General features: G+C 54.1%; 8 protein-coding genes across 8 annotated transcripts; 2 read left to right on the forward strand and 6 right to left on the reverse strand.

Annotated features, from left to right (window-relative positions):
* Positions 1 to 730: 730 nt before the first annotated feature.
* Positions 731 to 3,693, reverse strand: AB675_10643 (uncharacterized protein; the record flags this gene model as incomplete). The annotated part of the gene is made up of 2 exons (XM_018139430.1): positions 731 to 1,872; positions 2,052 to 3,693. 2 exons carry the CDS (start codon positions 3,691 to 3,693, stop codon positions 731 to 733), a joined length of 2,784 nt encoding a protein of 927 aa, XP_018000635.1.
* Positions 3,694 to 4,875: 1,182 nt separating this feature from the next.
* AB675_10644 (uncharacterized protein) lies at positions 4,876 to 6,130 on the forward strand (the record flags this gene model as incomplete). Its single annotated transcript, XM_018139431.1, has 2 exons — positions 4,876 to 4,930; positions 4,983 to 6,130. 2 exons carry the CDS (start codon positions 4,876 to 4,878, stop codon positions 6,128 to 6,130), a joined length of 1,203 nt encoding a protein of 400 aa, XP_018000739.1.
* A 746-nt stretch (positions 6,131 to 6,876) lies between these two features.
* AB675_10645 (uncharacterized protein) lies at positions 6,877 to 8,148 on the forward strand (the record flags this gene model as incomplete). Its single annotated transcript, XM_018139432.1, has 1 exon — positions 6,877 to 8,148. The coding sequence occupies one exon, from the start codon at positions 6,877 to 6,879 to the stop codon at positions 8,146 to 8,148; it is 1,272 nt and encodes a 423-aa protein (XP_018000594.1).
* Positions 8,149 to 8,940: 792 nt separating this feature from the next.
* Positions 8,941 to 12,559, reverse strand: AB675_10646 (Epsin-1; the record flags this gene model as incomplete). Its single annotated transcript, XM_018139433.1, has 5 exons — positions 8,941 to 10,265; positions 10,316 to 10,536; positions 10,588 to 10,657; positions 10,716 to 11,033; positions 12,544 to 12,559. The coding sequence occupies 5 exons, from the start codon at positions 12,557 to 12,559 to the stop codon at positions 8,941 to 8,943; spliced, it is 1,950 nt and encodes a 649-aa protein (XP_018000709.1).
* Positions 12,560 to 12,858: 299 nt separating this feature from the next.
* AB675_10647 (Nucleoporin) lies at positions 12,859 to 18,532 on the reverse strand (the record flags this gene model as incomplete). Its single annotated transcript, XM_018139434.1, has 4 exons — positions 12,859 to 15,164; positions 15,219 to 18,209; positions 18,267 to 18,380; positions 18,433 to 18,532. The coding sequence occupies 4 exons, from the start codon at positions 18,530 to 18,532 to the stop codon at positions 12,859 to 12,861; spliced, it is 5,511 nt and encodes a 1,836-aa protein (XP_018000866.1).
* A 451-nt stretch (positions 18,533 to 18,983) lies between these two features.
* Positions 18,984 to 21,138, reverse strand: AB675_10648 (Acetyl-coenzyme A synthetase; the record flags this gene model as incomplete). Its single annotated transcript, XM_018139435.1, has 5 exons — positions 18,984 to 19,451; positions 19,498 to 20,550; positions 20,580 to 20,970; positions 21,021 to 21,049; positions 21,103 to 21,138. The coding sequence occupies 5 exons, from the start codon at positions 21,136 to 21,138 to the stop codon at positions 18,984 to 18,986; spliced, it is 1,977 nt and encodes a 658-aa protein (XP_018000875.1).
* Positions 21,139 to 21,949: 811 nt separating this feature from the next.
* Positions 21,950 to 22,854, reverse strand: AB675_10649 (uncharacterized protein; the record flags this gene model as incomplete). The annotated part of the gene is made up of 2 exons (XM_018139436.1): positions 21,950 to 22,671; positions 22,719 to 22,854. The coding sequence occupies 2 exons, from the start codon at positions 22,852 to 22,854 to the stop codon at positions 21,950 to 21,952; spliced, it is 858 nt and encodes a 285-aa protein (XP_018000731.1).
* Positions 22,855 to 23,620: 766 nt separating this feature from the next.
* Positions 23,621 to 24,658, reverse strand: AB675_10650 (uncharacterized protein; the record flags this gene model as incomplete). Its single annotated transcript, XM_018139438.1, has 1 exon — positions 23,621 to 24,658. The coding sequence occupies one exon, from the start codon at positions 24,656 to 24,658 to the stop codon at positions 23,621 to 23,623; it is 1,038 nt and encodes a 345-aa protein (XP_018000584.1).
* Between the last annotated feature and the right edge of the window lie 986 nt (positions 24,659 to 25,644).

Genomic DNA, 25,644 nt, shown 5'->3' on the forward strand with positions numbered 1-25,644 from the left:
GCACGAGCTGATGCAAGCATCCATGGTATGGTGCATTTCCGGAGCAGCGATACAGGAAGCCTGGTGCAAATTCTACCCCGAGTGTGCCCCGAGATTCAGAGCGAAAGGCTTCCGTCTGCCCACATCAAATCTGATGCGTTATATCGCACAGCAGACGTGATCGAGACGTCATGAAACTTTTGATGGCTTCGGCGTAAGGAAGTATGTTGTACAGTTCTAGTTCTAGACCCAGCCAATGTACAGCAGTTGGGAATCGTTTTGATTGGTTGGAGATTGCCATCCGGCTCGCAGCAGACGAGCTTGTGGCGACGGTCCAGACTCCAGACCGTCGGGTCGTTGGCGAGTCGTTCGCGTACTTTTGTTGGCGTGGGCAGAATGGAAGTGTTCGTCGTGTCATGCATGCTCGGCGTAAGAATAATTTGAGCATCGAGACTTACGTGCCTCATGCACGTCCCTCGTATCGATGAGAAGTCAGTATCCAGGTTCTCGGGTTTCTGTTGTGCGTTAAACGAAGGCCTGGACCTCATGGATCGTCCCGACCAGTTGGTAGAGCAATCTGGGTCACTCCTTGTTGGGCATCCAGTGATCAAGAATGGGGTTGCTGGAAAGGGATATCTGGGAGGACCTAGAATTCATAATTCGTACACTATACTCTACGTGATCCTGCCATTCTGCCGAGAGTTGAATGCTACTTCGTCCGCGAACAGTCCTCGCCAAACCGGCATTCACCTCAGAGAGACAGCCAAACATCCTCCTCGGCTGAACGAGATGTTGCCGCGCGCGAGCGTTCAGCCGTTCTTGCGCGGTATTTGCCCCATGTCCGCCATATAGTCATCTTTGCTTGGAGAAAACGCTTGTGCCGAGCGCACTCTGCAGCCAGTGTTCGCAGAACGACCTTGCGGCTCGCTACGATGCGTTCGAGCTTGCGTCGCCAGGCTCGCTGCAAGGTGACAGCCGCCCGAGTGGCCTTGGTCGGTCGTAAAAGCCGCGAGGCCAAGAAAGCAACCGATGCTAGCACAAAGTCTCGGTCAAAGATCTCATGTTGCTGTTCATGTCGCGACGTCCGAGACGAGAAGAGATTGGCGAAGTCATTGCTGCAACCCAATCGTTTGAGGCGATAGGAGAGCTCACCAGAAACTGCAGGGACAATACCGCCAGGCATGTAGGCCTCGTACTCTGAGACAATGGCATCGAAAATCCGACCATCAGCGAAATCGGTGAAGTTGCGCACACGCAAACCTCGAGACGCAGCGACAGCTTTGACCCAAGCACGAAGACTGCTCCTAAGGTAGAGAAAGTTGTCGTCGGCGTCTTCTTCGATCTCGAAGCTGGCGAGGTAAGAACTGCCGACTTTGCCTTGTGCTTGTCCTAAGCGCTTGATTTCCGATTTGAGATCATTATCGTCGACCAGGCTCCCAAGGCCATACTTGCTGCACAACAGCCACAGTAGACGGACAGTCTTCTCCCGGAATCCATCGACGATGTCGGCCGCAGTCACTTCTTTCAGGTACCCACTGATCCCTCTAACTTCGCGCAGCGAAGCAAGTGCTAAGTCGACATTGTATAGCTTGATCGTACGACTATCACAAGGCACCTTGAGGTGTTGTGAAATTGGCCAGTCCTGGTTTCCCTCGGCTAGACAGATCGTCTGACCAGAGTTTATCGTGATATTTGTTGTCGCGTCCAGATCTCGACCATAGTTGAGCGCCTGTGAAGCACCTCGATATAAGAGAAGTTCGATCAGTCGCGTGAGACGAACTCCATCCCGAATGTCCACCGCCAAATTCTTGACCTTGTACTCGTACTCCTGAAGTGGGTACTGCTCATGGCTGACCACGTAATCGATGTTCTTGAGAGGTCGCGTGACGTCGCCTGCGCCAGGATTCAGCATTCTACAGATCTCGAGCGCGCATTCGGTGGATTTTTCCATCGAGAGTCCCTCCGAAACAGGTTAATCGAGATGTTCATGGAAGCGACAGCCTTCATCATATCCAACAGTTTGACCAGCATCAGGCTTCTGAGGATTGTTCGCTGGTGAAGACATTCCTGACGGTCGCCTCGCTCGTCCTCATTCCGAATGTCCTCATTACGAATCAGAAACTTTTCGATGAAACGCTGCACAGGGTTGGAACTGGTGTTCTGTCCACTGATCTGTACATCACCACTTAGTGGCCCACTTGTCCGTAATGGTACGACTCTACCAATGACCACTTCGAGACCTAGTCGCAGCAGTTGCGGAGTATAGGTATGAACCCAGAATTCGACAAAAGATCTGCGCTTGGCAAGATCGCTGTTAAGCTGCTGACCACGCAAAGCACCTTCTCCGCCTAGGCTGAGAGGGCCATGCGCCAGAGATGCCTGCAAGCGCTTGTAGAGCACAGACATCTCGTTACTGCCATACATCTCTAGCAATCGCAAGCGATCTAGATCACCTGCGGGCTCGTGTGACTTGCTTAGAGATGCGGCGCTGAACAAGTTGTTGAGAAGCTGAGTTATAGCTATCTCCTGTTGTCCGAGCCAGTTGTCCTCATACATAGAAGTGTCTGCTACACCTTCTGGTACGAATGCATAACCCTGGCACTCAGGTTGTTGCACTGATGGCACGACAAAGCGAGAAGGAACCGGTGGCCGTTTGGTGACAGACATCTCCGAGATTTGGTCCTCGGGGCCTTGACCAAAGTCGGGGCTTGTGCTAATCTCTGATTTCGGTCTCGGCAAGAGGAAATTCGAGTTCCAGGTGGTCTTAGGAACAGGCTGTTTTCGCTTAACTTGGGTGAGACGAGCTGCAGAGCTCGCGGTCGGCTCGAACAGCCGCGATGTTCGTGGCGCAGGTGGAGGTCCGGAGCCAGTGTTGTCTCGTAGACTGACCCGCGGCGGCCTAGTAGGTGCCATTGATGGTCTCATCTTCTTCAGTGCCTTTTTTTCGTGACCTGGTGGTCGATTCTCCTTTCCTGGACCATGACCAGGTCGGTCTGTGACGATGGCCGCCGGTTGCAGGGGGCGTTGTGACAGGTTCAACGGAGCGCGCTTAGGGCTCATTGCAAGGACAGACGATCGTCTCCCACGTTTTTGGGCCATCTGCAGCGCGAGCCCTGTCAGGTTGGGATCGCCGGCATTCTCTACAAAGGACTCTGCGCCATGGCCTTTCAAAGGCGAAAAGATATCCATGAACATCGTGGGCATAGTCGTGTCGTCTGAGGGAATGAAAATTGTTCCGCGACGCGCCGGCTTTGCGATTTTGGTCGAGACGTTCGGCGCGACTTGGACATCTGTCTTGGGCTCCATTCGGATAGATTGCCGGCGAGGTGCTTTTGCGAGACCTGAGGTCTGAGGTGGCTCAATTGCTGGCTGGCCTCGAAGATGGTCCAAGCTAAAGCTCACCCGGCGGTTCGGCTCCATGACCTTTCTGTCATCCGCTGGCGGACGCGTTGTGGTTGTTCCTTTATCGTCGCGATCAGGCTGGCTACCATCGAGGCGTAGCTCAACATCTTCATGGATCGTAAAGCCGATGTTTGGCGCCTTCTGTGGTCTTGGCGGGCGACGAGGCTTCACGTGCCGAAACGATGCTTTGAATTCTGTTGTGAAGTCCACATTGGCCGTTAAGTCCTCGGTCTGGTCCCCATGCGAACCAGGTCTCGGCTGTTGCCATATCGGATCATTCGGACATGGCGTTGCTGAGAGGCGTCTAAGCATGATGTGTTGACTGTAATGGGGTGAACTGCTTCATACGCGCTGGCAGCCTTGACTGTTGTTTGTGCGCCAGAGCTTTCGTCACTCGGGCCTTCGAGCAGTCTCCGACTGATCGTCACGCGAGCCTTCAAGCAGGCCTGGCAGGGTCAGGGAACTCGCCACCGGAGCCTAGTCTCGTGGGTTGGGCTTCTCAGTCGCGTCACTCGGGCTTCGGAAGAACCGGGTCTCAACTTGAATCATCTGTGCGGGCCTGAATAGTGCTGTCAAAAGGATGATGCCGTCGGTCGTCGATGACATGGTGGGTGAATTTGATTTCGAGGCAGCCATCCTAATTGGGAAGGAAAAGCAAATTTCCGTAAACAGTTAGACGAAAATGGCATTTCCCTCTGCTCACTTTTTCAACGAGGATCTCTCCGTAATGGCTCGCATCGAACAACTTGATCACCCCCTCGCGATCGTGAGCACAAGGACTGCGCAGGTACTCCCTTTGCCGTGAAGGTCTCCCAGAATGGGACTGGCATAATTATGATTGCCTTGCAAACCGCGCCCCGCACGGAAACCCTGGCCGCAGTCACGGTCACGGTCAGTCGGTGCAACGCGAGACCATTTGCATCCGATTCACTGATCAATAATGAAGCCGGTACTTTGCCCTTGCTATCACGGAGGAATACTGAAGTCCCTTGTGATGCAGAAAGTGTGCATGACGATCCACTTGTATGCATAATATCGAAACTGCAGCCAAGGACAACTGACGCAGGGGCCTTGAATCGATGGCCACAGCTAAAGTCTAGCTAAGCACCTAATAATGCAGACCCCTGATCCACCTCAGGCTCTGCATCTTTCAACGCTCATCTCCTTCGAAGGTCCATTTCTCGCAGAACGGTCTACTGAGAAACTGCTACGGTGTTGCGACGACGTCACAAGAACGCTGTGTGCGAAAGCGAGTCATTGGCCACCGCGGGATCCTGTCTCTCACAAGCAACTGTTTCGGGCCGTTCCAGGGCCTCAGATAATGTTTTAGATTGGCAATCACTGAACCCTAGAGTCCCCCACACCCCGGCCGGTCAATATCCCGCCGCATCCACGATCGCGGAATTTCGAAGAACAATTGCAACAAAAGTCGCATGCGCCCCAGGACCTGAGTCGCACTCACTGTTACCACGAACCTCTCAATTCCTCCACATAATGGCGCCGGAGGGCAGCGGCCAGAAGCCATCAGTGCTCATAATCGGTGGACTGGGTGAGTTTACCCATGAGTTTTGGTACCAAGTCTTACCCTGAACTACCGATAGGCTACATGGGTCGCTTCCTCGCCAAACACATTCATGACAACCAACTTGCATCTACCGTTCGCCTTGTCGACAAAGTGCTGCCTCAATTGGCTCATTTGGCACCCGAATTCTCCGAATGCTGTTCCCAAACCTTCTTTGTACAAGCGGATGCCTCGCGCGAGGCGTCCATGGACCGGATTTTCGCTCATCCGAAGGGGACTGACCACACGTGGGATTACGTCTTCAACTTGGGTGGTAACACCGCATGGTCGCGGACGATAGAAGAGTACAATTTACAGTCGACGCAGCTCAGTGTCACCCTCGGCAAGGCGGCCGCAAAACGGGGCGTAAAGGTCTTCGTTGAAGCAAGTACGGGAATGGTGTACAGCCCCGAGCGCAAGCCTCGATCAGAACGAGACAAGTTGAAGCCATGGCTCAATCTTGCCAAGGCTAAGCTGGAAGCCGAACAGGAGCTGGCGCGCACGTCTGGACTGAATCTCATCATCCTCCGCTTTGCCCACGTATATGGTCCATATGATGCGGGCTTCTTCGCAAAGTTACTATGTCTCGCACGCGTGTATCAGGCGAAGAAAGAAGACTTGAAGTGGCTGTGGACCGAAGATCTCCGGACCAATACAGTACATATAGACGATGCAGTGCGGGCTCTCTGGACTGCTGCAGAGTGGAGAGAAACGCATTCCGCTATACCGGAAGGATCCTTCTCCCCGGGCAGCAGACGACCGACATTGTCATCCAAAGGTGAAGAGCCACCCTCAGGTAATGTACCAATTTTCAACATCGTCGATCACGGTCAGACGTCGCAGGGCACAAGTGCAGATGTGGTGTCGAAAGTCTTTGGCATCAAGACAGGATTTCAAGGCTCTGTCATCTCCCAACTCGCGAAGCTGAACTTGGAGCATGTGGTAGACGATCTGAACGAAGACATCCTCCAGCCGTGGGCAGATCTTCTGGTCGAGAAGGAGATCACTAAGCCCGGACCTCTTACTCCATTCCTGGAGAAGGAATTGTTGAAAGATACTGACCTGAGCATGGATGGCCGTCTGTTCGAAAAAGTGGTTGGCTTCGAGTACACCAAACCACAAGGACTGACCAAGGAAGGCGTACAGGAGATGTTGGCCAGCTACGAGAAGATGAAATGGTGGCCATGATATGCATACGACCAGGCATGCGGAAAAGACCAATGTTGACTATAATAATTCGACGAGCAGCATGAAGTACATCAGCCTACACGAATCACATGTACCATACGACATCAACAAGTAGAATAAATTGCATTCACCTGTCATCTGGGCCTGCGAGCTTCAACAAACATGCCTTATCGGTGCGGATGATGGGCAGTCAGGTCCTGTACGAAGGTACTGCAGGTCTCAGGGATTCAGAGTCAAAGTAAGACGCGAAATTGCAATCAAATCAAAATTCAAATCACGTGAGGACCGGTCACATTACGCGCCGATCGATTTCAGGTTTCCACGCGCTGTTCCCTCTTTCAGTTTCTCGGTTTTATTGTGCGTCCTTCCTTGATCGTTCTATGCACTCACTTGACTTTGCTTAGCAGAAATGTCATGGAAGCCTTGGTATACGACGACACGCCACTCGCCGAGATCTTAGAAGCGACGCTCTGCCTTCCGACCATGTAGATCTCGATGGCGAGCCCACAGTCACCGACGCGCATTACGCCCCGCGTGGTCTGCCCCGGCTTCGAGACAAGCTGAGAATCTTACGACGAACGGCACTGTCTGTGGCGAACTCATCCAGCGATCGTTTCCTCGAGCGTTTCCGCTACAGCATTGTCGCATCTCAGCTGTTGTCCGAAGATGGCAAAAGCCGCCAACATACCTTGACCTCCTCCGATGAACCTCCAGCACACGTGTCTCTCCGCGGAGCAGCATCGGCGATGTTCCTGTCATTCGCTCTCGCATGGGTGCTCCATTGGATGCAATGCCGCCTGCAGACCGTCGCAGAAGCAAGCTGGTTGGAATTGTGCCTGGATGCCTGCTTCGTTGGTTGCCTCCTCGCTGTGCTGGCCTACGTGGCTCGGAAGCAGTACCTGAAGTTCACACGACAAATCGCTGCTCTCGCCACATCGCGGCTGGTGCATATAAGTGAAGAACTCGACGATACTATCAAAGAGAGCATTCGCTATATTCAAGAAATTGAGGTCGTCGCTCGAGGATATGATCTCAGCAACACGCTCCCGCCCATAAGTCGTCTAGATGGTGACCACGCGCAAACGTTGTGTCGCGAACTTCGACGACTTGCAGCGAAGATTCTATACACTGGCATTACCCAGTTCATCCACTTCCACAACGAGCTGCAGCCACTCGTGAGCCCAGACGATATGCGAACTTATTATCACATCTACGAGCTTTCACCAGATGACTTTTCGGGCGCGGTCTCTTTCGCGAATGATATGTCACCGGAGGCGCAAGAAACTCTCAAACAGCTTCGATTTCTCAGTCAGCTGCACTCATTTGCACGGAAGTTCTTTCTGGTCGATTTGCTGGCTCTTCGAACAACAACATTTTGGGACGAAGTTCAGAGATGGCGAAAAGTCACACAAGTCGTCAAAAGCTTAGTTGATGACGTCCAGGCCGCTGCGGCTCAGCTAAGAGCAGCCTTGACAGAAGATGACACCGGAAACGACACTTACGGTTCGGACGAAGACGCAGTCGCGAGTCCCATACAGCTACAATTCGTGACGCCCGAACGACAGCAATCCAAGGCTCAAATGCGACGCTTCGAGGGCATCACTCACGGCGTGCGTGCCCTCGGTGCAAGAACGCGCATCGCTAGGGACGAGATCACTGATCTGATCTCCCGCGACGCAACTGACCGAGTTGTGAACGCGACGATAGTCAAGCACTACGACTCGCTCGGCGAAGAGCTGCGCTCCCTGCTGGACGAATGGACCCGTGGCCGATCAGCCATGACCCTGTTCCCAAACCCCGATGGAGGTCGGGACAGCCGCCCTCTAAGCGAGATGAGAACACCTCTCTCTCCTTCTCCCAGCCTAGGCGGCCTCACAATGGTAGAAGGCAGCCCCGCCGACGCCCTCAAACTCCTCAATGGAGAAACCGACGACCACGATACCACCGGCGACGAAGAGATCTTCGAAGCGTCGTCTCCTCCAAACCTCGCAAGCGAATGTCCCTTGGCGTTAACATGACCCGCGAGGAGAAGATCGCCAAACTAAAAGAGGACCGAGCAAAGCGAGCTACCCTGCAGGAGCAAACGGACAACACGACGAGCATGCTGCGCGAACTGCAAATGGTGATCAAGCACCGGCCGCAGCAGAGGCAGCCTTCGACGCCGACGGCGGCACGTGTGACATCGTTGTGAGATCCGTTAATCTGCTTTTTACGCTGTACAAAAGGAAACACACTAGCGAAGGCGTTTGGCGCTTGCGACAGCATTATTTCGACGAAGTCACGAAAGCATAATGTACCATAGAAGACGGGAACTATCTTGAAGGGAACATTTTGGGACGATATAGATTACTACCTCGAATAACGAATTTGCTTTGTGGATCGTCTCTTGTCCGTTGTCTCTGAGGCGGCAATCACCACCCGCGTCTCATGACCCAGGCTAGCTGCTGTGTAGATGCTTAGAGAGCACGTCTCGATGAGTGGATGCTTTGAGGATTCCGGGCTGGAGCGAGACCGGATGACGAGCCATGTCTTTGGATAAGATAGCAAAGGGAAGAGTCGCAGAAGTAGGGAAAGGCAAAGCACGTGTCAAGCGGGTATCATTTCCTCGCACCTGCCAGCCAACACTTGCTTCCAGTCGACGCCAACTACCAGATATAAATCTTCGAGTCCCAGTCTGTTCGTAGCACCTTGCAGGTCTGCTCCTTCGAGCGAGGTCCAGTCTCGTGCCATGCCTACATACAAAAGAAAATGCGTTCAGCCCACCAACGCAGCAGGCTCATTCCTCGTTGAGCCAATGTGAATTTCACCGCCTACAAGTCAATCAGACTCCCGCCACCTTGCTGCTGCGGCCGAGCTCCAAAGGGATTGTGGCTCTGCTGGCCTCCATAGCCTCCACCACCATAGCCCACAGGCCCAGTCTGCGCCGGGATTTGCGGCGCGCCCGTAAATTGCTGGCTGAAGAACGGGTTGCTGCCGGTTTGAGTCGCGATAAGCTTATCCCTACCCTGTCCGGCCGAATTGACGAACGTGCCTGGCGCGGTATGTTGCGCCGGAATACGCAGATCACCCGTGTTGCCGAAGGTGTCCTGCCCTTCGCCGGAGGCGAGCAGGGCGTTGAGACGGGCGGCGTGCGGGTCTTGCGCTTTTTGCGGTTGTTGCTGGACGGGCGCGGTGAAGTTAGAAATTGGGTTTGGCTGTGTGGGTTGGTATTGTGTTTGTTGTTGAAAGGAGTTTGTGGGTTGTGTTTCGAAGAGTGTGCCCAGTGAGGGTTGCGTCTGGGTGCGTTGGAAGGGTGATGGTGAGGCGGCTTTCTGGGCGAATGGATTGTTGGAGCCGGTAGGGAGGGGCTTGAGCGGCTCAGCTGCTTGTTGCTGTTGTCCCCAGGGGTTGTTGGTGCCGGTCTGGAGGGCTTGCTGTTGCGGCTGCTGGGTGAAGCTGGGCTGCTGTTGGAGAGCGCCGTAAGGGTTGTTATTCTGGAAAGCGGTCTGCTGAGGCTGGATTGTGTTCTGCTGTGGCAGGAACGGCTGTGAGCCGAACTGGTCATAGGCACCGGGTTGACTCGGGAACCCGTTGCTGAAACCGTTTTGATAGCCAGTCTGCTGAGGCTGGTACCCAGTGGGCTGTGCGTATTGGTTGTTGAGGTATCCAGTCTGCTGCGGCTGCTGTTGCAGAGGATTGCCGAACCAATCGACGGCAGGCTGCTGCTGGTAGCCCTGGTTGTAACCAGTCGGCTGAGGCTGGGACGGCGCTGGTGTGTCGTCGAACAGCGAAGCAGCGTTCTGCTCTTCCAGTTGTCGTGCTCGCAGGGATTCCTCCTCTTGACTCAGCTTGATGGCTTTAGCCAGATCGTCGTCCATGTCGGCAGCATTGCCTTTCGACTGGTTGCGTCTTTTCTGATCCTCCTCGGCTTCATACTTGCTAGCCTCAATTGCAAGGCGCAGCTCTGCATCTTCTTGGTCGTTGCCCCGATGATCGCGGCGTGCCTCGCGGGGGGCTGTAACATTCGAGCTTCCTTGTGGTGCATACTCGTCAATGCCAGTAACTCTGGTCTTCCACAGTTTCCGATCTGATCGCTCGCTGCGGAGGCGCTCTTCGTCGAGGATGAGAGAGGTGAGCTCCTTAGCCGAGATCCGGACTAGATCAGTCAGTGCCATTCCTTTCGTGCTGATCACGATGGCTGCATACCATTGTTGCCCACATCGCGGCCGTCTTCGTCGACGTAGATGAACTCTCGCAAAGTCTTGATTATGTAGATGTTTTTCCGTGCCCAAGTCACGACCAGCTCCGAGCCTTCGTGCAAGCAGTAGTCGAGGACTTTCAGGGATTTCAGAACATGTCGCCAGTTCTTGCCTTTATCGTTGAGTCGCTTGTCCAGCATGTCCATGATCTCGTAGAAATCTGACGGACTGTACATAGATTAGTCGTCGCTCTCCAGCCCTCGCCGCCAGCAAGCTTACTTGTTGAACGTTAACGCCGCGATCTCCGCCATGTCCGTGCCCGTGGGCCCCCATGGATCGTTCGAGGTGGCTATCAGAACCCATCAGCATACCCTTCCCATCGCAAGGCCAATCAGATCAGCGCATACCATTTCGAACCTTGACCTGGACACTGCTATACCCCTTGGTGATATTCTTCACCCCGCGCACGACTTTGGACATACCGCCGCCTGGTCGGAAAGCTGGGGCAGTTTCAATGCTCGATCTTCGGAGGACAATGACCGGCTCGTTGGGGTCTTTCTTCTTGTCTTCCGCGTATGTGGTGTTTTTAGTCTCAGCTGTCGAGCTTGTGCCTATGCCAGTGGTGGCGATGGTATTCCGTCGTCGCTGGTAGTAGGGTTGGTAGTAAGCGCCGTCGACGACAGAGACCCTGCGGCCGGTCTTGGGGTCGGTGACGGTGCGGACTACTGTGGGCACATGTCAGCTTTGATGGCGCTTTAGATCGGGAAGATTGAGGTGAGGTAGGCGGACGGCCAGGTTGGTTGTTGCTGAAGTTGGAGATGCTTCTTTGTCCGTCGCGGCGTTGGTTCTCGTCCCAGCATCATCAAGTACGTGATCCTTCTGGGTAGACTTACCAGGGAGACTGTGGTGCGCAAGAGCCAATCTACAACCTCTGATGAGTATCCTTCTCTGGAATCAGACAAGATGGACGATGGCAACTAACGAAGCAAACATGAAGATGACCACGGTCGTCAAAAGAAAGAGAGCGTAGGTGTCGGATGGAGTCTTTTGCGCTGGAGGCTTGGGCTTAGCTTCCGGGGGGTCCCACAGCCCTGAGCGTCGTACGTCACAGCCTGCGTGATAAATCTGGTGTGCTGGTGAAAGTTGCCGCGCGATTCAATAATGCTGGCGGCGCGAGTGAATAATCACAGTCGATGATCTACCTCGACGACAGAGCGCATGCTCGATTCTGGGCATATCAGTGGCAAGATATAGATGGCTTGGGGAGGGACACGTTATTTGATATATCGATGCATCACATGCACGAGACCATGTCATAGCTGGCTGGCAACTATCTAAAATCACCCAGGTTCCCCTCCTTCATCCTCTCGTCTTCGTCAACTGCACGAGCGCGTCGGGCTTTAGGGAGAGGACTTGCACCGTGTTCGGTGGCGGCTCAGTCCTCTAAGCGATGCATGCCTAGTCAACACACTTTCCTGGCCCAGTTGCAGCTTACACCCACCTAATCATCCGCGTCATGCCACGCCTTGGCTCAGGGCACGAATTTGCGTGCTTCGTCGTTCCAGTGTGGCTGTGCTTTCCAGACCGGATGACTGAATCGCTGACCTGGTCGAAGTGAAGAAGGTGTCATCCGGTCTGCCGAATCCCCTAGTATATGTAAATGTGTCCAAGATGCCTCTGCCCATTCTGGCGATCCTCATCTTCTACCGGCTCAATCTACAGCGCTAACAGATGGGTTCTCTTGTCCACACGGCGCATCTACCACCGTGCGCAAGTCTTGGTCATCTAGGTATCCGGCATCTCTGTCAGGCATGACTGGGGTGATTGGGCGGAGAGGGAGCGAGGTATGTTACCACCGTAGTATCAAGGTGACGGAGGCACGCATTTCATGGTCCTTGATGATGTCGGGCCAGAGGCCTCCCTGGTATGGAAACGATCAGACGATATATTGATGTCTCGATTCCTGGGATTTGTACAGTGATGCTAAAGTGATGTCCATGTTAGAGCCAGGATGATCACAGAATTTCATCAAATTTTTCGAATCCTTGACACAGAGTCCTCCCTGGCATGGTCGATTCTCTGTTTTTGGATCTGGACAGCGACGCTCGAGTGGCGCTCATATGAGAGACAGAACGACTGCAGAGTCTGATCAATGCATCCAGATAGTTGGCACAGAGTCCTCCCTAGCATGGACAATTCTCAAGTGTGGGATATGGGCAGTGACGCTCGACTGACACCGATCGAGAGACATAATCAGGATTATAGAGACTGATGAAGATGTTCAAATCTTTGATACAGAGTCCTCCCTGGCCTGCAGATTCTTTCGAGTGAGCTGCTAGTCAATGACGCTCAAGTAAAGGGGGTTGAAGGTGACTTCGAGCTAGCTGCGACGCTCAGATGACAGTCATCGGAAGCAACGTAGAGCTAGAAGTGACGCTCAATGCAGAGGTCATCGAATCACTGAAGCGTTACTTGAGTGTCTGCTGCTCGCTATGCTATGCTTTCTCGTCATACTGGTCTGTTCGTACGAATACCACTCCCGGGCGGGCTCTAAGCCTCCGCATTCATGACCGCCGCGAAATGCGATGCAGCCATCTTCATTCCCAGACGCCGCTTCACGAAGCCGTCGAGCGGCAATTCGAGCACCTCATTCAGACCAGCAACACCCTCCCACTCATCCGCGATCCTACGCGCCATTTCCCGAAGCGCAACGCGTCGCTGCAGCATCTCAGTGCCCTCGTCAGCACCACCCTTGCTGCCAATGTAGGAGACCGTGTTGTACAGAGCGCAGATTCCCTTGCAAGCTCGTGACAGAGCAGCTTGCTTCGCGTTCCCGGTAAGACCTCCCTCAACGACTTTGCAGAAGTCATCAAAGGCCGCCCCGTGTTCATTCCCGGCCAACGGCGCGCCATTGGCGCTGCACATGCTCAGAGCCCGCCTCAGGCCCTCCCAGTCCTCGTCAACGACCATGGCAGGCGCGACACGCTCGAGAAAGCAAGCATGAGCACCTCTGACGTCTCCTGCCCGCAGCAAACACTCCAGCTCCACATTTGCATCGCGACCGCGAGCGAAAATCGCAGCCGCAGCATACCAGAGGCCGCCCGGGATGTGCAGCTCCTGGGTCAATACATCAAAGGTCGTAGGCGGGAAAAGCTCCATGATTTTGCGCCCCAGCACGTCCTTAAGCGCCGCCATTCTCGCGTTCTGATTCCGTAGATGCAGCAACACAAACGCGGCCGCCAGACCATCTCCCTTGCTTTCGAACTCTGCAGCCACCATCGCAACAAGCTGCTCTTCCCGCTCCTCGTCAATGACGACCACGGATTGCTTGCTGGCCGGCTTGAGGCAATGCAGGATAGCGTGATGCGCACGGAAAAGGGCAAAGTTGTTCAGGGGATCTTGGTGGCAGAGTGCTGCCAGTGCCTGGGGAAAGACGATAGTGGCAGCGTCTGTTCCCTTCTGACCGTTGCAGAGAGAATACAAGCGCAGGGCAACCCAGAGGGGATCCTCGCTGCCATCGGTAAGCAGAGGTGAAGACGTTTCCTGCCGAGACGAGAGCTTGTTCGCAAAATCTTCGATAACGTGCTCAATGTTCCCGTTCTTGCGAGGACCGTACCACAGATTGACGGCGAACATAGTCAACCAACCCAGGTTGAAGCGCTCGCTAATGCTGAACGTGGCGGCTTTGTGCTCGACCGGACCAGCCTTGCCTTGGGAGATTGTGGTATTGCCCGAAAGCAACTCGTAGATGGCCCGGATATCCAACTCGATCTCAGAAAGCATGCTTTGTTCGCGCCATTTTTCGATTTGAGCACGAACGTTTCCCTGAAACAGCGAACCTGCGTTGGGAAGCTGAGCTACCAGCATAGCCAGCGTGACATTTTTGCCTTCCAGAAGGGTGTTGGACGCTCGCTCGGTATCCCCAACTGCAAGGTATTGGAGTGCAGATCTCACAGGATCGCTGGTGGTGGTTTGGGATACTGCAGCCTCGGAGAGTGTCTTTCGCAAGAATTCCGAAAGCCGGTCGCTACGGATGCGCCCGGCGTACTCTGCTCGTTGAATAGCGGTGAGACCGTCGTTGAACATGTCTTCGTAGTCGTCGAAAAGCACGTGCAATAGTTCGTACATTTGCGCTTCAGCGGCCTCCCCAGCCGGAAATGCGCTAGCGTATGCAGAGAATGGGAGCTCGGCGTACGTGATATCTGGTATGCCGTCTGTCTGCCGTATAACGGCGGACTGTAGCAATTGCTTGATGTTCAATGGCTGGCCAGAATCGCCCTTGTAGGTGGATTTCGGCTTGAAGCCCGCCTGGAAGGAATTTTTGTTCCCGAACAAGGCATTCATGATATCAATAGATGTCTTGAAATCGGGCGCGTTTTTCCCATCAGGGAGCACTCCAGGGTTGTTTTGAGCTTCCCGCAATGCATCCCGATTCTGCTTGCGTGGGCTAATAGTGCGCTGGAGTTGCTCAGCCCAGTCATCGTCGAGATCGATGCCGGCGAGAGGGTTGCGTGGAGTGTTAGGGACCAGCCGTGGTCGACTGTCCGTGTCGTTTGGCGCAGGGTAGGAGCCGGCCATGTCCATTCCATCGTCATCATCTGACATGTCATTCTCTGAGTATGCTGGATGCTCGGATTGCGGACTGTCGTGCTCGATCGTCTGCACAATAGAGTCCTCCGTAACAGGAATTGCGCTCTGACGGCCATATCCTCCGGGAATAGTCATCATCTGTTTGCCTTGGAACGTGTCGTCCTCTCCAAAGTCACTAGTGTGATCACTGTCGACTTCCATGACAGATTGAGTAGGCGCTTTCATGCTGTCAGGTGGCGCAGAGAGCTGGCTAGTTTCGAAGTCATCTACACAACGTGTGGTCAGTAGATCCTTGGCCGAGGGTCTTCAATAAGACTCACCCGCCTCCTCCTCATCTTCGTCATCGTCGTAGTCCAGACCGTATCTCGTGTAATGAGGAACCCTGAAAGTCCAGACTCCAGTCTTGTGATCATAGCTGACGAACTCTGCATTTTCCATGGCCTTGAGACGACGAATGTGTCGGTCGTAAGAGGGGCCGCTACCCACAGCTTCGCCTTTACCTTTCCGTCGGGGCCAAGAGTTCTCAATAGAGATAGTCGACGGCACATTCAAGCCTTTGCCACGCTGAGGCTTCGTAGACGAATCTGGATACACGGCAACCGAGCGAACGCTTATGTCGATGATCTTGCCGAACTTTTCGCTCAACGGAAGTAAGCTTTTCAGATCGACTTCTGCATCGAATGTGACCTGGCCACAGGCTTTACGACCGACAGTGAATCCCTTGAAGTGAGCAGCTTGATCACGAGTCATAGCCTGGATCTCTTTCTCGGTGGGCTTCGACCAGTAGTCTCCGGGTTGTGGGTCGCGCGTGTCTGTCTGGCCCTTGGGAGCTGACACGTGCTCCGATTCTCGATCTTCAGGGACAGCAGCCAGCGCGTTGTTGCGCGGCGCTTCCGGTGGCTGTACGGCACCGCTTGCAGGTGGTGTGGCTTCCTCCTCACTTTCTGCACGCACGACGACGGCTCCGGTGTTGGAGTCAAGCTCGCCGTTCTGGCCGCCAGCGGTATCTTTGTCGAAGCTGACTCGCTTCTTGAGCTTGCCACTTGCAGCTTCTGGTGTGGCTTCGATGGGTGCAGGGGCAGCAGTGGCTGCGTGGCTGGCGGGTTTCGGCGGAGCAGGACTAGCAGTCTTGGAGCTGTTGCTAGGTCCTGGCAAAGACGGACGGCTGAAAAGATCGTCTCGGATTGATCGATCGATGGTCAGACGGCGGATGCTACCACTCGAGTACCTCGACGAACTTGGAGTGAATGCGCCGGGCGCCAGGACACTTTCTCCTTCACTGTAGTATGATCGCATGTTGCCGATAGAGGCAGACTTGCCCATGGAGCGTCCGAAGCTACCGCCTGTGAAGCGACTGCCATACATACTTGTGCTCAAGCTGTTGCCTCCAGGAGTGCTTGCAGCGCTGTTGGGTGTGCCGTAAGTGGAGTACGTGAAACCATAGCCACGGCGCGGAGGGGTCATGTACCTCGACTGATTGAGGCGGAGATTTGGTGGCGGTCTCGCCTGGCTATCCTTCAGGCTCTGAGAGGCCGTCAACGGCGTGACCAGCGGCTTCGAATTCTGTTCTGTAGGACTTGGAAGGCCAGTCCAAATGGATGATTGACCGTAGGGATTGCTGTCGAGCAGAGACGAGTGCTTGATGTCGCCCTGAGGCTGCATCTGCGATTGACTCATCGAGTTGCCAAAGGCACTGTTGGCGGTGGATCCGAAGAGCCCACCAGACTGGGTATTGGTGGTGCTTGTGTTGCCGAATAGCGATGAGCCAGCAGGTTTATTCTGACTAGCCCCAAAGTTGAAGCCACTTGCAGTATTGTTGTTGTTATTGTTACCAAACAATCCACCGCCAGTAGAAGTCTGGGTAGTGGTGTTATTGTTACCGAACAAGCCACCTCCAGTATTGCTCTGTTGCTGATTGCCAAAAGTGCTTCCACCAAATAGACCACCAGGCTTCGCCTGATTGCTGGCATTATTGTTGCCGAACAGTCCGCCACTGCTGGAGTTCGATTGTGTGTTTCCGAAAAGACCACCTCCTGTCGACGTGTTACCCGTGGCATTGTTGTTGCCGAAGAGACCGCCGCCTGTGCTTGTGGTATTGTTCGATGTGCCAAACAAGCCACCTGAGGGCTGGGCGGTGTTGGTCGAGCCGAAGCCGCCTCCCGTCGAGGTATTGCCGAAAAGTCCGCCTGGCTTTTGCTGGTTGCTGTTGTTACCGAACAGTCCACCACTGGTTGACTGATTGTTGTTGCCGAAGAGACCGCCACCTGTAGTGTTGTTCTGCGGCTGGCTATTGTTGTTGCCGAACGAGAACCCTGTGGTTCCTGAAGTCGTGGAGGAATTGTTGCCGAAGAGACCGCCAGGCTTTGACTGAGCGTTATTGTTATTGTTGCCAAACAAGCCTCCGCCACCTGAGTTGGACCCGAAACCGCCTGTGGTGGAAGTGTTCGAGTTCGTGCCAAACAAACCACCACTAGAAGTGTTGTTGCTGGTTCCGAATAAGCCGCCAGTGTTGGTGGTCGAGGACTGGTTGCCGAACAGACCGCCTGTGGTAGCAGCAGGCTTGTTCTGGCCGAACAATCCACCACTATTGTTGCCAAAGGTCGAGCCAGTATTGCTACCGAAGCCCCCAGTAGTCGACGAGTTATTCGTTCCAAAAAGGTTGGTGCTTGTGGCATTGTTGGACCCGAAGCCACTCGATGTGTTGTTCGACCCGAATGCGCCACCACCGAAAGCGCTTGAGCCGAAAGCACCTGCAGGCTGGCCGGCGCCGTTGCCGAACTTGCGGCCGGCATTGTAATCGGCAATTCTCAATTCTTCTGGCGAGTACTTGTTGTAGTTCTCCATGAATGAGATGCTCTGATAGTTGACAGTGCCATTTGTGTCTTTCTCGCTCACTGCATTGAATGGTACATTGCCTGTGCCCTGAGATGGACCCACGGCTTGACCGAGCGCTGTACCCGAACCACCAAAGCCAGTGCCACCACTGTTGCCGAAAGCCCCAGTCGTGCCTGCACCACCTTGACCGAACAGAGTAGTTCCGCTGGAACCAGAGCCGAACGCAGGCTTGTTGGCTGTGCTGCCAAACCCTGAAAATCCAGTCGTGGAGGTATTGTTGTTATTGTTTCCGAAGGCTGTAGTATTGTTGCTACCAAAGCCCCCAGTTGAGCTTCCGAAGCCTGTGCTAGTGTTGCTGGCAGTGTTGCCGAAAAGGCCACCTCCAGTGTTTGAGGATGTGTTCGTTGAACCAAAGAGGCTAGTGCCAGTGGTTTTGTTGCCAAAGAGGCCGCCACCGGACGAGTTGGTACCGAACCCTGTAGTGAAGTTGTTAGCATTGGTAGCAGCTTTGCGGGCTCTTCCGGGATGCATACCTCCACCAGTGTTGGATCCGAACGTGCTACTGCCACCTGTGTTGGTCGCAAAAGGATTGTTGGTGGTGCTCGTGGAGCCGAATCCACCGGTATTGCTGGTAGATCCGAAAGCGCCTGGAGGACATGTATGAGCAGCTGTCAGAGGAAAGAAGGGATGAGTACTCACTTGGTGTGCTATTATTATTGTTGTTTCCGAAGCCGCTGAAGCCAGTGCCTTGATTATTGTTCGACCCAAAGGAAAAGCTAGACCCTCCGCCAAACGCCATGGCTGCCGGCGTGGAAGCGCGTCGGCGCGCTATGGCTGGAACGCTTTTGTCTCAGACCTTGAAGAGAGATAGTGAGAAAGGTACAAGAAAGTCGCGTCAAGCCTGTCAAAAGTGCGCGTGTCGTTCGATGGAGAGGAGAAGAGCGCGGTTGCGACTTTTGGAGTAGAGGTTCGCCTGTTTGAACTAGTCCATTTTGGGCGATGGTCACCTGACCAGTGGCTGCCTGGCAGTCACGGTGCCTCTGGACGCAAAACGCTGCATTGTTACGATAGTCACTGTAGATACCTACGCTAATCATGGTCCAGAGCGCTCTATCTACCCTAATGATGACACAGCCACGACAATGAAGCGGAAGAACGTACAGCAATATGGACTATTCAACGTTGCCTGATCATGCCAAGCCCGACAGATTTACAAAATCCAGCTGCTACCTAAATTTCCCCCCTTGCGATCACTTCTTCTTCCCCTGCTTGACAGTATCGATGATCTTGTCAACAACACTTGGATCGCTCAGAGTTGACGTATCGCCCAGGCTGTCCTCTTCACCACTAAGAATCTTCCGCAAGATCCTGCGCATGATCTTGCCGGATCGAGTCTTCGGTAGGTCATCGACGATAAAGATAGCCTTTGGTGCAGCAAATGGTCCAATTTGTTTCCGAACCTGCAGTATGAGATCTTTCCGCGTCTGCTCACCAGGATCTGTACCATCCTTCAGCGACACAAAGGCGTTCACAGCCTGGCCAGTGAGCTCGTCGTTGATTCCCACCACAGCAGCCTCAGCAACACCGCTGTGCTCGATCAGAGCAGCTTCGATCTCGGCGGTGGACAGGCGGTGACCTGACACGTTGACCACGTCGTCGACTCTGCCGCGGATCCAGTAGAACCCGTCCTTGTCGCGAGCGGCTCCGTCTCCGGTGAACTCCGAATTGTCAGCATCGATCAAGAGGCACAAGTTTGAGACTTACATAGTAGCCCTTGTACACATTCAGGTATGTGTCCATGTAACGCTTATGTGCGCCCCAGACAGTCCGAGCCATACTTGGCCATGGCTGCTTGAAGGCAAGCACGCCCTCAACATCATTACCCTCGATCTCCTTGCCCGAGACAGGATCGATGATCGCAGCCTCAATGCCAAAGAAGGGGAAGGATGCACTGCCGGGCTTCGTACTGGTGATACCAGCAAGTGGTGTGATCACATGGGAGCCGGTCTCCGTCTGCCAGTATGTATCAACAATATGTGCCTCCTCTTTTCCAACGGTCTCAAAGTACCACTTCCAGACTTCAGCTGCGATGGGCTCTCCCACTGAACCTAGCACACGCAGCTTCGACATTTGGTGTCTTATGTGCTCGTTTCCAGCACGCTTGAGCAATCGTAGGGCGGTCGGGGCGACGTAGAACTGGGTGACACTATGGCGATCGATGACATCCCAATAGCGCGCGAAATCGGGGTAGGCAGGAGTGCCTTCGAAGACGACGGTGGCACATCCCAGAAGAAGAGGCGCGTACACGACGTAAGTGTGACCTGTGATCCACCCAACATCGCCTCCGCAGAAGTAGACATCATCGTCGTGAATGTCAAAGACATACTTGCCTGTGGCTGCGGCGCCTAGCAAATAGCCAGCTGTAGAGTGCATTACACCCTTGGGCTTTCCAGTCGAGCCAGACGTGTAGAGGAGGAAGAGCGGGTCTTCCGATGCCATCGGCTCAGGTGCGATGTAGTTGGGCCACTTCTCGACCTCCTCATGCCACCACAGATCTCGGCCCTTGGTCCAAGGTACATCTGCGCCTGTCCTCTTATAGACGAGTACGCCAGTCACGCCAGGGCACTTCTTCAGTGCCTCGTCGACGATCTTCTTCGTGCCAATCAGCTTTCCACCTCGTTTGCCTTCGTCGGTTGTTATAATGACCTTTGACTCTGCGTCATTAACGCGATCTGCCAAAGAACCCGACGAGAATCCAGCAAAGACCACGGAATGGACGGCGCCAATACGAGTGATTGCTAGGAAAGCAATGAGTGCCTCGGGAATCATGGCAGATAAAGCGCGACGGTGTCGCCCTTCTTGACGCCCATTTCTTTGAGCGTCCAAGCCAACTTCGAGACCTCACGAAGAAGCTCGCCATAGGAGATGGTACGGCCCTCATTGGGCTCATCGGCTTCGTAGATGATTGCGGGCTTCTTAGGGTTCTTGAAGGCATGTCGGTCAACGCAATTGTAGGAAGCATTCAATCGACCCTCCAAAAACCACCCAACGTCGCCCTCAGCAAGGGTACCGCTTCTTACTGTCTGGAAGTCTCTGTCCCACGAAAGTAAGTCACGAGCTAATTTGCCCCAGAATTTATCCGGATTCTCGATAGATTCCTTGTACAATGATTCATATTCGGCAAAGTCCTTCAAATGGGTCTTGCCGGAGCCCTTTTTGAAGAATGGCTTGGGAACACTGCAGGAGCGTCAGTAATCGTCAGCAACCTCCGATCGTCCGGCGCTTACTGGAATGTGTCGACGGTATGTGACTCGGGCTGTTTGTCGCTCGTTAACGTACCGACACCTCTCAAAGTGTGGAATGACTTACAATGCCGCCTTCCGGCTTCGCCTCGATTTCAGCCATAGTCGCTGACCCTTCTGATGTGGTCTGGTGAGCAGCAGTGTTCGAGTTATATAATACTCGACGAAATTACCCCAACTCGTGAGGACGTGCGAGGGGCAGCCGGGAAGCAATGATGAGGAAACAGAGAAAGCTCTGGTCACGCTGGGATCGGTCAGAAGTATATCTCATTAGGGGAGCAGCGTCAAGAGACCAGTGACGTGTGCTCCGTATTTACGTTGCTGTCTAGGCCCTCGAGCAGAAGCGCGAGCTGTCGAGTGACCACTCCAGAATTTGTAAATCTGAAATGAGGTATGCCATGCACCTCCCCCGCATCACGTCAAAGCCGCCCACCATTCATCTACTGCCTGTGACCTGACCCCTGTCCCGTTCCTCCGGCATACCCAACCCGATTTTCTCAAGCTGACCTGCATACCCAGCACATCTCCCGGAAGTTACGTTTCTGATTCAATGACCGTACTCATTTACGGTACTGACCCAGGGAGTCCTTTGTAGCAACTACCGACTGTCGGCTGACAGATGTTGTTTGGTATGCGAGAAGCCATTTTAGGCAATTTGTGCAGCAAATGTTGAGTTGCGGCAGCTTCTGCCAGCACGAGTTCCGGCAAGGTCTCGGACATGGGAGTCCGCCCCGGTTGTAAAAGTGCCTCCGGGATAACGGGTCATCATGTACCCTAACTATCGAGTCCGATGCCGCGGTAGTAGAGCACGAGAAGCGCCCACGACGAAAAAGCATCCTTATGTCGGCAATCTCTCCGACTAAAACCTGTTCGAAGAATAATATGGAATTGTTGTCGTGAGAGGAACGCACATGCTAGCTGTTGCCTTTCCACCAACTGGCGCAGCCAAGCATGAATACCACGACTGCACCGTCACGTGCTAACTGCTTTAGCATCTGGAACCATAGACCGATACCCTTTTTCTCCGCCTGACCGGCTGATAGTATCCTCGTTCCTTGCAGCAGAAGCTGAGCCATGATGAACACCATGAATGGATTCTGAAAGGTTGGAGGCGCAGGCGGATCTAATCCGAAGGTGCGGACAGATCTGTTCACGGCGAACAACATGTAGACGCCACAAAGCACAGAAACGACAACATGCAATATCTTCCACATCCTCTGACTCTGTTCCTGTGCTGGAGTCGGTGGTGCCTTTCCTCCGCCGAACATCATTCCCGTCGCCCAGCTAGGTAGACCGGTTGCCTGAGCCAAATCGTCAGGAGAGAATGGCAGGCCGCCAGGGTTGTTGTTCGCGCCGCCCTGACCTGGGTCGCCGCTCATGTTGCCCATAAGAGACTGCAGCATCTGCATCATTGGGTCATCTGCGCCTGGCTGTTGTGCACTTTGATCTTGGCCAACCGCTCCTGCCGGAGGTCCCTGGAAGAGAGCCTTCATATACTCTTCTTGCATTCTGGCTTGCTCCGGTGTTAGGCTATTGTTGTTCGGCGGCGGCGCACCTGCACCGAATGGCACTTGTCTGTTCGTGGCGGGACTCGGTGCTGCCGCATCCGGCGTTCGCGAAGGTGGCTCTTTGCGCACTGCGATCTGGGTCAATTCTTGGTCTCCTGCACATGGCTTTACTTACCTGGCTCGGGAGCCCGGCCACCCAGGTTGGTAATCTTATCCAGTCTCTCCTGAGCATTTGCATTGATCTTAGCCTCGCGTTTCTGTTGACGGATTCGTGCTTGTCGCTGCGCGGGCGTCTCCTCAGAGTTGGCCATCCTGTCCGGGGCCTCGAATGTCGGTCTTGAGCAGCGTAGATGTTGGCTTATTACGGTCAAGGCCAGATTGACATTGTGCGCTTCCCTCTATATTCAGATCTACGGATTCAGTCCAAGTGAAACGTCTGCGACCATGGTATAGTATCCGGCGATGAATGATTGATGGAAGAAGAGAACACTTGGCAAACCCAAACAGTGACGTAATTTCTAGCCTGGAGGCCATAGTACGCTGCAGCGCGACTTTGGTGCCTTGTCTTCTACTCCCTCATACTGCCTAGCATCTCCTATCACGACAACAAGCCGCTTGCTGGATCGCCTAATTCAATGGGCGCCAGTCTTGGACCATCACGAATGGGCGATGCCACCAAGCTGCTAGATTTGCCTCAGAAAGGGCCGCCTTCTCGCTTCTGATGGACCGGATGCTTGAGTTTTGTCAATCTCAGGCCTTCTGTCGCTGCTGCTCCTGCCTAGCATTGGGAGGTAACGAGCGAGAAGTCGGCGCGATTGCGGCGGGCATTCCGGTTCCCATCCGCGGCAAGACAAAGATCCATTGAAGGAACACGTGTGCATTGGTGCTAGAAGCCTGCTAAGCAACAGCAGCAGCAGTAGGGAATGATCACGTACGGACGTAGGATAGGTGTAGGGGTTTTGATCTCACTTGATGGGCATACGTAATCGTACGCTGCGCAGCAGGCGGCAACAGTTTGCCTCCGCCGAGATACAGACCAGCAGGCATCAGCAGGCACGCACTTGAGAGCCTCTGCTCCTACGACGGACTCGGAGTCTCAGCATTCACGTCCGCAGGACTCGGCGTCGCCTGCACCTCCTCCACCGCTACCTCAACAGCGCCATCTTTGGCGGCATCGTCTGCTGCGGAATCACGCGACAGCGACTTCCCTGTCGTCGGTCTCGGCTCTGTCGCTCCTGCTGTCTCTGCTTCGCCAGTAGCAGTGCTGCCCAAAGTCCACTCCCACCGACGTCGCTTTCGTGTTTTACGAGTCGCATCATTCGATGACCTGCGGTGATGCCGCGACTGGCTTCGGCCCCTTTGGACTTCGTCGACATTTTCGGCCGTTTTTGATGATAATCGAAGTGCCGCTGCGCGCTCTTGCGGCTCCTCCGCAACAGCATCGTCATCACCGACTGTAGGCGCCTCCGATGGCGGACCCGATTCTTCTCCCTCCTCACCACTCCCACTGCTTGATTCCTCATCCTCGCTCGAACTAATGTCCATGTGCCGCCTCGTGTAAACCCGATTGACCACTTCTTCGTCCCCTCCGACAGCGAATTTGACCCGTTTAGGCTCAGGAAAGAACACTCTCCGGGACGAGCTGACGGCACTGAGGGGCGATGCGCTGGCGGCAGCACTGAGGCTGCCGCGGCGAAGGTCGGGTGGGAGGGAGGAGTTCTTAAGGATTGGGCGAATGCCGAGGGGAAGGTTTAGTTCGTAAGTACCGGCAGCTTGGCGTTTGGGCCGGGAGCTGGTCGTTGTGAGAGGTTTGGACAGGGCGGACGGAGGCGCTATGCTTGAGATAGGCGAAGGCCGGATGCTGAGGTCGAATGTGTTGTTGAATGTGTTGAGAGTCGTGGGTGTCGCGGTCGCCATGTCCATGAGACGTGCATTGCCGGTGTTCGAGCCGGCGGTGCCGTAGTGTGCTGACGGTAGGGCGGACGTCTGTAGGGACAGTTTAGGGCGTTTGGCTGCGGGCATAGAGTGCGAGAAGGTGTCGAGCGCGTAGCGTGAACTCGGATCCGTGGTAGTAGAAGAAGGTAATACTGAAGACGCCTTGGATATTAGAAGCATGTTCTCCCCAGGAAAACCTGTATGTCGTGTAAGGTCGTTCGGAAGCAGTTGTGCAACGTGGGACGCTAGATTTCGCTTGTACACAGTAAGAGGATCTGGGCCTGAGGTGTCTTGTACTGTAGTATGGATGGAGTCGTGTGTGCTGACAAGGCCGACCGTTACGAGGGAAGTGGTGAGAAGTCTTGGGTGATTTGTGAGAATACGAGGTTGTAGTTAAAGTAGTAATCAGTGAGAATGTTCGTTTGATGTTGCGCTCGCAATGATAGCCAGTCCAGGCGTGAGCTTTAGGCTTCTTCAATCCCAAGGCTTAGGGCACAAACGAAGGAGCGGTGCCTTTGGAATCAATGCGCGGAGGCTGAAGCGTTTCTGTTGGAATTAGGTGCGAGGTGCGAGTCTGTGCTAGGGCCAATTCTTCGGTGTTCCTGTAGATAATAGATCGTAGGGCTATATTGAGTGCCGATAAGTGTAGGCGGATTTCACGTCTCCGGTCCTCGGGCCCGACTCAGGTGTATGAGCTGATGCTATGCACATTCGCAACTCAACATCATCTTCAGGAAAGGCAATCACTTTTGAGGAAATACGAAGTATCATGCGTTTCTTTTCTGTTAGGGGGCTTCTGAGACCTCGAACCTCACGCAAAGCAAAGCATGACCGGAATCGTACATCATCCGAAGATGGGGATATTCGCTTGCCAATAGATCGAAGCCATACGCGCAATGTGTATGCATAAGCGGCTACGCATGCCAGTCACGTTGCGACAGCTCCGCAGATTCGATACCCTAAAGCAGCTGATGGGAGCTGGAAATTCGCCATCGCAAAGAGTCTCGAGCGCGGTAAAAAGCTCATGGTCAGCGGGCGAAATACTATAATTAAGCTCAGCCACAATTTGAGACGTCTCCTGATGGAGCGTAGGGGCGGTTGTTGGGGCCAGCCAGGACCGATCTTCGCTAAGTCGGGATTGACCGAGCTTTTAAATAGACGCTTGG

Source organism: Cyphellophora attinorum (genome assembly GCF_001299255.1).
Source record: "Cyphellophora attinorum strain CBS 131958 chromosome Unknown Contig11, whole genome shotgun sequence".
Taxonomy (NCBI): domain Eukaryota; kingdom Fungi; phylum Ascomycota; class Eurotiomycetes; order Chaetothyriales; family Cyphellophoraceae; genus Cyphellophora; species Cyphellophora attinorum.